The sequence below is a fragment of the Palaemon carinicauda genome, chromosome 26, assembly GCF_036898095.1.
Source record: "Palaemon carinicauda isolate YSFRI2023 chromosome 26, ASM3689809v2, whole genome shotgun sequence".
NCBI lineage: Eukaryota > Metazoa > Arthropoda > Malacostraca > Decapoda > Palaemonidae > Palaemon > Palaemon carinicauda.
The window spans coordinates 83,836,572-83,850,415 of record NC_090750.1 but is presented as its reverse complement, the minus strand read 5'-3'; the positions used below and the strand labels follow the sequence as shown (position 1 = coordinate 83,850,415).

General features: G+C 42.4%; 1 protein-coding gene across 3 annotated transcripts in view; it reads left to right on the top strand.

Moving 5' to 3' along the window:
* LOC137619638 (pentatricopeptide repeat-containing protein 1, mitochondrial) overlaps positions 1–13,612 on the top strand; it is a 44,658-nt gene extending 31,046 nt beyond the window's left edge. For all 3 annotated transcript variants that reach the window (XM_068349839.1, XM_068349838.1, XM_068349840.1), the window contains exons 7-11: positions 7,353–7,476; positions 8,806–8,910; positions 11,013–11,143; positions 11,452–11,626; positions 12,361–13,612. In XM_068349839.1, the coding sequence (XP_068205940.1) occupies positions 7,353–7,476; positions 8,806–8,910; positions 11,013–11,143; positions 11,452–11,626; positions 12,361–12,516 (691 nt within the window). In that variant the 3' untranslated portion in view covers positions 12,517–13,612. The remainder of the gene's footprint in view (positions 1–7,352; positions 7,477–8,805; positions 8,911–11,012; positions 11,144–11,451; positions 11,627–12,360) is intronic.
* The last annotated feature ends 232 nt before the right edge of the window (positions 13,613–13,844 follow it).

The window sequence follows — 13,844 nt, the reverse complement described above, 5'->3', positions numbered from 1 at the left end:
ATACCAAGGCACTTCCCCCAATTTTGGGGGGTCGCCGACATCAAACAAATGAAACAGAAAAGGGGACCTCTCCTCTCTATGTTCCTCCCAGCCTGACAAGGGACTCAACCGAGTTCCGCTGGTACTGCTAGGGGTGCCACAGCCCACCCTCCCACATTATCCACCACAGATGAAGCTTCATAATGCTGAATACAAATTTTACCCAAGAAAAAATGATTTTATCATGTACCTCGTGTATAATTCTAGTAGCTTTTTTGATAAGACAAATTATAATACTGTAGATTAAATTCTTTTACTCCATTTCTTTAGCCCATTTTCTAATTAAGTTAAAGTAAAAGAAAATTGTAAAAGTATTGTTAATAATGTTATAATCGTTGCCTAAATGCACACATCCACAATAGCAACCAAATAAAAAACGGAGGCTTTGTTAGAGACAACCAAATTGGATGACAGCTGCTTTGCTTGTATTTTCAACCATCATACAATAGTAAATAATTGGGATACAGTTAAGTGAGATGCCAGTTTTATGAAAATCCTGTTTATATCAAATAGAGATATATTTTTTAACCACAGTTAATGTATACATTATTTGGACAAAGACATAGTCTCTTCCAAGAGTACACCCACTAATTTTCAATATTAATCTTACCCGATGATCATGTAGCTGTCAACTCTGTTGCCCGACAGAAAAAAACCTAAGGTCGAGATACGCCAGCGATCGCTATACAGGTGGGGGTGTACACAACAGCGCCATCTGTCGAGTAGGTACTCAGGTACTTCTTGTCAACAAGAACCAATTTTTCCTCTGTCGTGCCACTGGCAAGACCTACTTGGATACGCTGTTGTTTCTGGAGTTGTTTTTCACGCATTTGGTGATGTATTCGCTCTAGATTTTAGCTTTCGCTATTCAGGAACTATTATCATTAGCTTATATAGCTTTTTGATTAGATTTGGATTAATTGTTGATGAACTTTGCTAGATTTTGGATTCCCCCCTTTGGCTAATTCAAGAATTCAAGATGTCTGACCATTCTCAAGTCCCTAAGTACAGGCAGTGTAGCGCTAGGGACTGTTCTAGGCGTCTTCCGAAGGCCTCTATAGATCCTCACACCGTTTGTTCCAATTGTAGGGGTAAATCCTGTCAATTGGAAGATCGATGTGAGGAATGCGCTGGGCTTTCGGAATTCGATTTTAATGAATTCCTAAAGAATGCACGTAGGCTAGAGAAGGATAGGATCAGGAGGAGTTCTTCTCGCTCGTTTGATTTTTCCTCTCCCCATGCCCCTCAACCTATTCCTTCCCCTGTAGTGGTGACTCCCGACCCTGCTACTAGTGCTCAACCCTCCATGGCGGACATGATGCGTGCCATTCAGGCTCTTGGTGACAGAGTGGAGTCATTAGCTAATGACCGGAATCAACTTTTGGCCGATGTCAAAGAGTTGAAAGCGAAAAGTGCAGTGGGAAGTGTAGTGAGTGCAAGTGCGGTGAGAAGTGTCAGTGTCAGTGTTGCGCATGAGGGTGCATCTGTTCGTGCCAGTCGTCCTCCCAGTCCGGGACCTCTTGCAAGCTCCCAAGCCCAGGGGAGAAGCAATGTCGAAGGACCAAAGGGTTCGACAGGCCTTGATCAGCGTACGGATGTACCCTCAGTGGTTGCGGACGTATCTGTCAGAGATCGTCCCATCCACAAACAGACGAGTGAGCCCATTCATTCCTCGTCTGTGGAAGAAGTTTCTAGGAAGAAACGTTGGACCAAGGTCTCACGACCTCTCAAGCGCAAGGTCCCTTCCGAGCGAGTCCAACGGCCCAGGTGTAGCCACTGGGTCAGTTCGGACTCGCCGCAGTCTTCCGAAGACTGCACACCTCCCAAGAGAGGTAGAGTGGTTCCGCAGCAGGCAATCACTCCGTCTGTTGCCGCACCAACCACGGTAGACCCTAAGTGGTCCATGCTGCAGACTATGCAGTCTCAGCTTGCTTCCTTCATGCAGGAGTATCGTGCTGAGAAGGTTGACACTGCACCTGTTAACCTACAACCTGCCACGGTTGTGCGCTTAGCAGATACTGCGGCTGCCTGCTCCCACACTCCACCTGTGAGAGCTCCTCCACCGATGCGCAGTCTACCCTGCCAGACGCATGTTCATGCGGAACCCTCCGTTGACATGCGTGAGCTACCGCATCAGCAGTGGGAAGGTGCTGTCAAGCTGCCGTGTTTTGACGCAATGCGGCAGTCTCCGCAACCCACGGCAGTCCCTCCCACGCACCAGCTCTCCGCTTTTGTTGTTGCCAGCTCGCAGACTGACCAGCAGCGGCATGATGTTGGATCCAGTGCAGCTACGCATGCACCCGTGCTGCCTGATCCAGCCGTTCAGCTTTCTGCTCCACCTTTGCCACTTCCTCCTCAGCTTTCGGATGATGGAGTATCTGATGACGACGAAGCTGCGCATTTGGACGATCCGCACTCCGACATAGAAGAACCCAAGTCTACGCCTCCCTCCTTAGACTTTAGGAAAGTCCTTGCCCTGTTTAGGGAACTGTATCCGGAACAGTTTGTGTCTGCAACCCCGCGCTCACCTCCCTCCGAGTTCGCTTTAGGCATGCAGTCAGCAGCTCCTGCCTTTACGAAACTCGTACTCGCGCGCTCATCCAAGAGAGCTTTGAGGGTACTGGGAGAGTGGTTGCAGTCCAAGAAGCAACTGGGGAAGACTGCCTTCATCTTTCCGCCTACCAAGCTTGCTTCCAAATCTAGCGTCTGGTATGCCACGGGAGAGGAACCCGGCTTGGGAGTTCCTGCCTCTGCCCAGGGCGACTTCTCAAGTCTGGTTGACTCTCCCCGCAGGCTGGCTATGAGACGATCTAAGATTTGCTGGTCCTTTTCTGACATGGACCATCTGTTGAAGGGAGTTTTTCGTGCTTTTGAGATCTTCAACTTCCTCGACTGGTGTTTGGGAGCGTTAAGCAGAAAGACCTCCCCTTCGGATAAGGACTCTGCCATGCTTATCATGTCTAGCATGGACAAAGCCATTCGGGATGGGTCTGGTGAGCTTGCGGCTTCGTACGTGTCTGGAGTGCTTAAGAAGAGAGATCACCTTTGCTCCTTCTTGTCTGCGAGGATCACACCATGCCAGAAGTCGGAGTTGATGTTTGCTCCGCTTTCCAAGTGTCTCTTTCCGGAAGAGCTGATCAAGGGGATTGCTGCCTCGTTGATCCAGAAGGATACCCATGACCTGGTGGCTTCTTCCGCACGTAAAGTCACAGCTTTACCTTCCGTGCCTAGACCTAGGATGGACACACCAGCATCTAGGTTCATCCCGCCCTTTCGTGGCAGAACCTCCAGCAGAGGAGGTACCCGTGCCGACAGTCATCGTGGCAAAAGGAAGAAGGGTTCCAAGTCCTCAAAAGGCAGAATCTGACTGCCTACCTCTCCAGACAGCAGTGGGAGCCAGGCTCAAGAACTACTGGCAGGCTTGGGAGAGCAGAGGTGCAGACGCTCAGTCTGGGAAGTTGCTAAGAGAGGGGTACAGGATTCCGTTCTGGCGCAATCCCCCTCTAGCAACTACTCCCATCAACCTCTCTCCCAACTACAAGGAGGAGGACAAGAGGCTAGCCTTGCAGCAAGAGGTGTCTCTCTTGCTACAAAAGGGAGCGGTAGTCATAGTCCGGGACCATCAATCCCCGGGCTTCTACAACCGTCTCTTCCTGGTAGCGAAGAAGACAGGAGGCTGGAGACCGGTGCTGGACGTCAGTGCTCTCAATGCTTTGGTCACCAAGCAGACGTTCACAATGGAGACGACGAAGTCGGTGCTAGCATCGGTCAGGAAGGAAGACTGGATGGTCTCGTTGGACCTAAAAGACGCGTACTTTCATGTCCCCGTCCATCCAGACTCCCAACCTTTCCTAAGGTTCGTCTTTGGAAAGGTCGTTTACTAGTTCCAAGCCCTGTGCTTTGGCCTAAGCACGGCACCTCTTGTGTTTACCAAACTGATGAGGAATATTGCCAAATTCCTTCACTTGGCAGACATCAGAGCCTCCCTCTATTTGGACGACTGGCTTTTAAGAGCTCCGTCAAGTCGTCGCTGTCTGGAGAATCTCAGATGGACTATGGATCTGACCAAGGAATTGGGTCTCCTGGTCAATATAGAGAAGTCCCAACTCGTCCCATCCCAAACCATTGTCTATCTAGGTATGGAGATTCAGAGTCGAGTTTTTCGGGCTTTTCCGTCGGCCCCCAGAATCAGTCAAGCCCTAGAATGCATCCAGAGCATGCTGAGAAGGAACCGATGTTCAGTCAGGCAGTGGATGAGTCTAACAGGGACACTTTCATCGCTGGCCCAGTTCATCGCGTTAGGGAGACTCCACCTCCGCCCCCTTCAGTATCATCTAGCTGCTCACTGGAGAAAGGACATGACGCTAGAGGCGGTCTCAGTTCCTATATCCGAAGAGATGAGGTCTGCGCTGACGTGGTGGAAGAACAGCATTCTTCTCAAGGAAGGTCTACCATTGGCTGTTCAGACCCCCGACCACCTTCTCTTCTCGGACGCATCGGACACGGGCTGGGGTGCGACACTGGACGGACGGGAATGCTCGGGCACGTGGAATCCGGAGCAAGGTACACTTCACATCAACTGCAAGGAGCTATTGGCAGTTCATCTAGCCTTGAGAAACTTCAAGTCCCTCCTTCTAGGCAAGGTGGTGGAGGTGAACTCAGACAACACTACTGCCTTGGCGTACATCTCCAAGCAAGGAGGGACTCATTCGAGGAAGTTGTTCGAGATCGCAAGGGACCTCCTCACCTGGTCAAGAGATCGAAAGATTTCGCTGGTAACGAGGTTCATTCAAGGCGACATGAATGTCATGGCAGATCGCCTCAGCCGGAAGGGTCAGGTCATCCCCACAGAGTGGACCCTTCACAAGAATGTTTGCAGCAGACTATGGGCCCTGTGGGGTCAGCCCACCATAGATCTGTTCGCTACCTCGATGACCAAGAGGCTCCCGAATTATTGCTCACCGATTCCGGACCCAGCAGCAGTTCACATAGATGCCTTTCTTCTGGATTGGTCCCATCTAGACCTGTATGCGTTCCCTCCGTTCAAGATTGTCAACAAGGTACTGCAGAAGTTCGCCTCTCACGAAGGGACACGGTTGACGTTGGTTGCTCCCCTCTGGCCCGCGAGAGAATGGTTCACCGAGGTACTGCAATGGCTAGTGGACGTTCCCAGGACTCTTCCTCTAAGAGTGGACCTTCTGCGTCAGCCGCACGTAAAGAAGGTACACCCAAGCCTCCACGCTCTTCGTCTGACTGCCTTCAGACTATCGAAAGACTCTCAAGAGCTAGAGGCTTTTCGAAGGAGGCAGCCAGAGTGATTGCCAGAGCAAGGAGGACATCCACTCTCAAGGTCTACCAGTCTAAATGGGAAGTCTTCCGAAGCTGGTGCAAGGCGAATTCAGTTTCCTCAACCAGTACCTCTGTAACGCAGATAGCTGACTTCCTTTTACATCTAAGGAATGTAAGATCCCTATCAGCTCCTACGATCAAAGGTTACAGAAGCATGTTGGCAGCAGTCTTCCGCCACAGAGGCTTAGATCTTTCCACCAACAAAGATCTACAGGACCTCCTTAAGTCTTTTGAGACCTCAAAGGAGCGTCGGTTAGCCACACCAGGCTGGAACCTAGACGTGGTTTTAAGGTTCCTGATGTCAGCAAGGTTCGAACCGCTTCAATCAGCCTCTTTTAAGGATCTCACATTAAAGACTCTTTTCCTCGTTTGCTTGGCAACAGCTAAAAGAGTCAGCGAGATTCACGCCTTCAGCAGGAACATAGGTTTTACATCTGAAACGGCTACATGTTCCTTACAGCTTGGTTTTTTAGCTAAAAACGAGCTTCCTTCTCGTCCTTGGCCCAAGTCGTTCGAGATCCCAAGCCTGTCCAACTTGGTTGGTAACGAACAAGAGAGAGTACTATGCCCAGTAAGAGCTCTTAAGTACTATTTAAGACGTACAAAGCCATTACGAGGACAATCAAAAGCTTTATGGTGTTCTATTAAGAAACCTGCTTTACCGATGTCTAAGAACGCAGTTTCTTATTACATCAGGCTTTTGATTAGAGAGGCCCATTCTCATCTGAAGGAAGAAGACCATGCTTTGCTGAAGGTAAGGACACATGAAGTTAGAGCTGTCGCTACTTCAGTGGCCTTCAAACAGAACCGTTCTCTGCAGAGTGTAATGGATGCAACCTATTGGAGAAGCAAGTCAGTGTTCGCATCATTTTACCTTAAAGATGTCCAGTCTCTTTACGAGAACTGCTACACCCTGGGACCATTCGTAGCAGCGAGTGCAGTAGTAGGTGAGGGCTCAACCACTACATTCCCATAATCCCATAACCTTTTTTAATCTTTCTCTTGAAATGCTTTTTATTGTTGTTTTTGGGTTGTACGGAAGGCTAAGAAGCCTTCCGCATCCTGGTTGATTTGGCGGGTGGTCAAATTCTTTCTTGAGAAGCGCCTAGATTAGAGGTTGTGATGAGGTCCTTTAGTATGGGTTGCAGCCCTTCATACTTCAGCACCTAGGAGTCGCTCAGCATCCTAAGAGGATCGCTAGGCTCAGTAAGGAAGACGTACTTAAAAAGGCAGAGTAATGGTTCAAGTCGACTTCCTTACCAGGTACTTATTTATTTTATGTTTGTTATTTTGAATAACTGCTAAAATGAAATACGGGATACTTAGCTTCTAATGTTAACATGTATGCTGGTCTCCACCCACCCCCCTGGGTGTGAATCAGCTACATGATCATCGGGTAAGATTAATATTGAAAAATGTTATTTTCCTTAGTAAAATAAATTTTTGAATATACTTACCCGATGATCATGAATTTAAGGACCCTCCCTTCCTCCCCAAAGAGACCCAGTGGACCGAGGAGAAAATTGGTTCTTGTTGACAAGAAGTACCTGAGTACCTACTCGACAGATGGCGCTGTTGTGTACACCCCCACCTGTATAGCGATCGCTGGCGTATCCCGACCTTAGGTTTTTTTCTGTCGGGCAACAGAGTTGACAGCTACATGATCATCGGGTAAGTATATTCAAAAATTTATTTTACTAAGGAAAATAACATTTTTATATCTTGTGTATGATGTGACCCCATTGAAATTATCTTCAAAATTAGTTTTCAAAACTTGTATGATATGCATGTATATTCGGCATTATTAGAAGAGGGAGATTATCCAGCCCTATGAGTATAAAAATTGGGAATTATAATTACTGGTATAGTGTTATTTTTTTGGACCTATGATAATTTAGACAACAAATTGTAACCCTCAAATAGTTACTAAAAGCTTATTGGTATTTTCTTTATCGCAATTGCAGATTAGCTTTGGTAGGGGGCCCTGCTGGTTTATTTGCACAGATGCTCAAGGACAAAGTTGTTCCGGATCTGAAAACAGTTACACAGCTTCTGGATTCTCTCCCTTCCAATAGTGAAGTAGAAGAGGTAAGGTGAATCTTTAGAGTGTGGAATACGTAATATATTTTTTAAGTAAATATTATTAACTTGCTGTCTTTGGAACCATAACAATTTATAAAATTTGTACATTGTAGAAATACAGTACAGGACTTGTGTTATTTTTAATTTTCCATATACCCGATACAGGATAGAACCATTACCTTTTAGCTCTTATTGGCTGATCAATGTCAAAACATGTCTCCATTTGTGTTCCTGAATATATTCATGCTGTGATGCACAAAGTAAATCTAATATTGTATTGGCCAAATCAGAATGAATTATTCTGAATTAGTATTACACTCTGATAAGATATCAGCACTGATTACCAGTAGTAGTCATAGAAATAATAAGACAATATTTAACTGGTGAAGGACCTGTGGTCGTGGTTCTTACACGCCCCAGTTACTATACCGACACTCAATTAGAGTGAGCGAGCTGGGTTTATTCCTGGCATTCCATGCATCTTTTTTCTCTGGTATATTTAACAATATTTATGCCTTTGAAATGGTGCTATAAGGAGCATTTCACGGAGCGACACAGGTCGAGCCTAGAAAAACAATATTCAGCCCAGCTTCTTGCGGGTGCATTTGTCAAAATGAGAAACTTAGTCATAAATTGCCAAATGGTGTTTATTGTTAAAAAGTGCAAGTCAGCACATGAAATTTAGCATTTGAAATGAGCAAATAATAATGTACACAGGAAAGCTCATCAATCTTTACAGTGAGGAATAGCACTCGGGTCTCGATGCAAGTTTTCAGCTAGGACTTGGGTTTGTACTCTGTGAGAATAAGCTAGACATTGTATTTATAGGGCAATGTCAGTGTCCCTTGCTTCTGCCATTCATGAGTGGCCTTTAAACCTTTAAAACCAGCCATTTTGGTTATAGGGACTTCCTCCCATCTCAGGATGTCTCCTTTCATAGGATGAGGTTTGCATTTGGATGGGAAGAAATCACAAATTTTTTAAAGTCATTTGTCTTTCGTAACTGCTGTATATATAGTTTATATTCCTTTTCTTTATGTATGATTGCATTGTACAGTATATATAATATAAGTTAAATTTCCTGAAATATCACTGAAACACGTGCATAATACTTACTTCATCATGTGCTGACTTAGTATTTAACGGACCTTTATGGGCAACAGGGTTGTTTACCATAGGTAATAGGTTAGACATTCCTTGTGGTGTGACATAAAGTATAGTTTATACAGTTACTGTGATTGTTAATACAGGGAACAGTATATTAATTTTTTTTTATTTTGTTATACAAAGTTAGTTTTGTTACACCTCTTTGTAATTATATAAATATTCTTTCAGTCATTTCTGGAATCTATGAAGAATATTGGCTTAACACCAGATACCCAGTTTTTCAACATGCTCATACGTAAACGTTGTTATCGTGGAGACAACGTTGGAGCTAAGGTATAGTATTTATTTGGATTTTTTTTATGTATATTTGCTTTTTTTTATATACTTTAATCCTCTCCAGAATGTTCCAAGATTCATTGGCCTTTTTTAAATTGGATATAAGATAGTAGCCTATATATGCGTGTAAAGTACTACAGTATTAGATTTACAGATAGGTTCCACCCTATAAGCTCACTTTTCATGAACCTAGAGTACTGTTAATAGCTCTAGTATTATTCCCCAGATGTTTACTCTACAGAGGATTACCATACCAGCACTGCTAACTTAATTCATTTTCCATTTTTTATTGATCATGAATTATTTTGACCCATTTTTCTGTTTGTCCCTACAAACATATCGTCATTTAGGTTTGATTTTGGTGTGTTCATCTCGTAGAAGAGCTGCTTACCATAGCTAAAGAGTCTCTTCTGCCCTTACCAAGAGGAAAGTAGTCGCTGAAAAATTACAGTGCAGTGGTTAACCCCTTAAGTGAAGAAAAATTGGTAATCTAAGTGCTGTCAGGTGTATGCAGGCAGAGATAATGTGTAAAAAATTGGCCAGACTATTCGGTATATATGTAGGCAAAGGAAAACTGAACTGTAACCAGAGAGAGGGATCCAGTGTAGTACTGTCTGGCCAGTCAAAGGATCTAATAACTCTTGCAGTAGTATCTCTAATAGATCTCCAATGGTGTTTAAAATGATCCCTTGTCAAACGACATGGATCCCCTGTTCCTGTTACAGGGGGAGAGGAGGATCTAGGCAATCTAACTTGGTGGCTGAATGAGGAAAACCACACACATCTATGTCCCATTTGACTGCCTCCAGACATGCAGCTGTTCTCAGATGTATCGAAAGAGGGTTGGGTGCACACCTGAATGACCTGGTCATGTCAAGTGTTTGATCGTAAGAAGAAATACATCCACATATCATCCTCGAAATCCAAGCAGCCTTTCTAGCACTACAAGCATTCCAAGAACGTTTGAGTAGGCACTCGGTAGTGTTGATGACCGGCAACACCACCGTAGTGGTTTATGTAAAAAATAAGGGGTACAGCCTCTTTTCCTTCTTTCTGGTTAATATGTTAACTCACTGTGAAGCTTGAATCCCTATTAAGATTTGAAGGAAAAATATTCATAGTCTTCAAAACACAAAATTTTCATGTGTGTAATGAGTGAAAGACAATAGTGCTTGTTATGAAGACATAAAATTGGTTTTAAGGGCAACTGAGTTAAGGGATTGCTGAATCTACACCTCGACTCATATTCCAATTTAATGAGAGACTCTGGGAGTTTGGGAAGCCGTTCGCTGAACTGCGTCGAGGCACAGTCCGGGCTCAACTTACCTACCGAGAAGGTAGCTGGGGCGTTCCGCCAACATTCACCGTCTCCCGGAAAGAGAAGGGAGGGTAAGTCGGTCTCCCTGAGGTGAGGTAAAGGCTTCTCTTCCTTGATAGCCTGAAAGACCGTCTCTATGATCTTGGTCGCACATGGGGTAGGGGTCTGGTCGTCGGCCACAAACATAGTATATGAACTTTTGTAGGCTGTAATCATTGTGTTCAAGCAATCCCACTCATTGAACACGCGGACCAAGACAGACTGTGCCTGTTCTTTAGGAAAATTAACAGTTTCCTTTGGGACCTTATCCAATCGAATCAGAGCCTCTTCCTTGAGGCGAGCGTAGCCCGGGAAGGGGAATTCAAGACCTGGCGGGTAGAATTCATAATCCGCAAGAGGCCGGGTACCGAAATCTCCGATTGACAACATACCCTCCGAGAAGGTGGCATGCAATGCCAACCTCCAAGGGTTATTCTTATTGAAAGGAGGAAGCTTGGAGGCATCGGGGACGGGGTATTGCTGTTGTGGCGGTGGCAGCCCCGAGCGCAGCGAAATTCACACACTAAGGCAAAATAAGGATTAAATAGTGGTGCTATGAAAAGGAGTGACGTCACTGGCGTGGTATTGCTAGTAGTAGTAGGATGTTGACCGGCACCTCGCTGTTCGGGGATTCTGACAGGAGATATCTAAATGGTGCGAGATATCATTTATCTCAGATATCATAGAATGTAAAAGTCTTTATCGATTATTAAGATGTTTTTTTTTTTCTCATTTCTTTCAGGATGTTCTAGTTTTGATTCAGGAACAAGGGTTACTACCTGACCTCATAACATTTGGATGCCTAGCTCTAAGTTGTAAAACCTTAGACAGTGCCACAGAGTTTTTACAAAGCATGGATGCAGCTGGTTTTAGGTTTGTAGTGAAAAATATATAAGTTTTTTAATTGCTTTTATTATTTGATATACTTTATAGAAATTAATGATGACATTGTTTTTTTGAATGCAGACTTGCTAAACATTGTTCATTTTTGTACAATAAGTATTCATGTTTGTCTATAAGGATCTTGTAGGATTTTAAGTCATGCAGCATTCAATATCCCTTCTTTGTAGTTATGATTCACTTTTGATAAATATGAATAAATATATACATGCATGATATGAATTTTATATTTTTATCATGCTAGGATGCTAATAATCTTTTATATTTGTCTTTCTCCACAGACCAAATATAGAAATAATGAACATCTTGGTGAAAAACAGCGTTGTAAAGGATAATTACTACTACACTTACGAACTTCTTAGGGAAATGCATCATAGAGGTGTTCAGCCTGACGAAAATCTAATGTTGTGGTTAGAAAAGGCAAGAAATAATGCTCGGGAAATGATGATAAAATTGGTTAGTAGCCATGTACCAGGATTTCTTATCTGACTAAAATATATATGTTTGTACCGTAGTCTGAAATGGCATGAAATACTGTAGTTTTTTGTTTTTTTTTAGTTGATTAGTTTTATGAAATTTGGAGTAAAATTTGTGGTTTTATTTAAAGGGGCAGTATATAATTTATTCCTATTTGGATACAAAATTCTTAGTGATTTATGTGGGTTACTCCTAGTCTCATTTAGATACAAGGGAAAGGAATGTCATCCGAGGAAGCGTTCACTGTTCACAAATAATTCACTTGGATCTCTTGCTATTACGTATAGTAGTTGTTTCTACGAGAGAGGAAGGGCATACCTTTTAACTTCACAGAGACTTCCTCCTACCTAAGGAAGACTCCCATGTAATTGACTCGGAAGTTTGTATCCATGTAGGAATAAACTACAAATCTGATACATTTTTTATTTTCCCTCGCTATACAAACCCGAGTTATTTGTCAAAGATATCGCCTCATAAGACTTTGACCAGGTGAATGTTGTGAGGAAGCGCTGTGAACAAGCTTTATGAGCCGTATGCGCAGTGGTTGCCTAGCCACTGAACATGATGCAATCAAACCAATTTTCTTTTGATTGTCTGGTCATAGAGAAAATGAGACTAGGAGTAACCCTTATAAATAACTCAGGTTTGTATTACAAGAAAAAATAAAAATTGTTTTAAAATTGTAATATTTTATGCATATATTTTTTTTGCAGGAGACTGGTAAAAGAGAACCTTCAGAAGATGAGAAGAAGAAGTTGGACTATATAAAGATTTTCTTATATGAATATAAAAACTGGTTAAGAAAGTCAGATATGCAGCTTGATGATCATCCTTGGGCCCAGTATAACTATGCAAAAGCAAAGGCATAGCAATTTTGTTTCATAAAGATTTCTAGAAATTGTTGAAGTAATTCATTCCAACTGTTATGTTGATAAGTCTAATTGTCATTTTTCAATCTTATGGCTAATGGTATTTTTGATAATTTTTTGGTTGAAGGAAAACTAGTTGTAAAAGAGTGAGGTGATGTAAAAAAAAAAAAAAGGGGGTTAGTGAAGGTTGAAGAGTTGTAAAAACCAGAGATAAAAAGTGGATATCAAGAAAGGTTGGAAGTGGCATATGACAGGGTAACAGTGAGAGAAACTGGTGATCCAGAAGAGTGGAAGTTGTTCAAAGAAAATTTTACAGAGATCGCAAGACCGCTCCGCAAGTCTTTGACCAGGAGAGTGTTGTGAAGAGACACTATGAGCAACCTTCCGCTTGCTTTTTACGCATGTGCTGTGTTTACCCAGCACGAACCACGACGCAATCAACCAAATTTTGATTGGCCGATAGTAGAAATTATGATCAGTTGTAACCCATTAAAGGATTCAGGTTTTTATTGCTGGGAAAAATACAGATTATTTACAATTTGTAGTATTATAGAAAAAGTATACATTGAAAAATTCCATTGGTCACCTTATATTACAATTTAAAAACTTTCATGATATAAAAACCCTTATAGCTCTTACAAGATATTTCTAAGTTCTTTTGCTCTCATAATTCAAAAGATAATCCATATGATAAATATTTTTCACAATTCCTAGCATTGCCTTAAAAATTTAATTTATCTAGAGTCATATTTAATGTTTCATAAAAAATTTTGAACCAAAAATTATTGCATCAAACACGTTGGTCGTGTAAGATCACGTTTATTGAATAGTTTATGTCCTAGAAGTTTCTTTTGGGAATATAATTGTGTACTGCACTATACAGTAGTGGGAAGATTATGAGGGAATCACTTTATTTTGGTAAATTTATACGGAAGAAAATTTCCTAAATCCAGTAGTTTTCTATTCCATGAAAAAGATAGAACATGTTATTATGCATTGAATGAGGTTTTAATTACTTTTTTGGCTTATTCAATCTATTACATTTGTCATGTAGATAATCTTTGTTGACTTTTTAAATGTAAATAGTTTATATAAACGTTTGAGTATTATTTAACCCTAATGACTACTAAATTTCTAGTTTGAATGCGTGAAATTTTATATGGTACAGTACTGTATTAGAAGTAGTTTTTTTTTTTTGTTTCAAACATGTTTCTGTTCATTTGATTAAACTACTGTACTTAGTAATTATATGAATGTTTATTAGCATCATTATTTACCATTTCATGCCTTTTTTTTTTGAAGTTGTGGCCATAATTCTTCAGTTTACT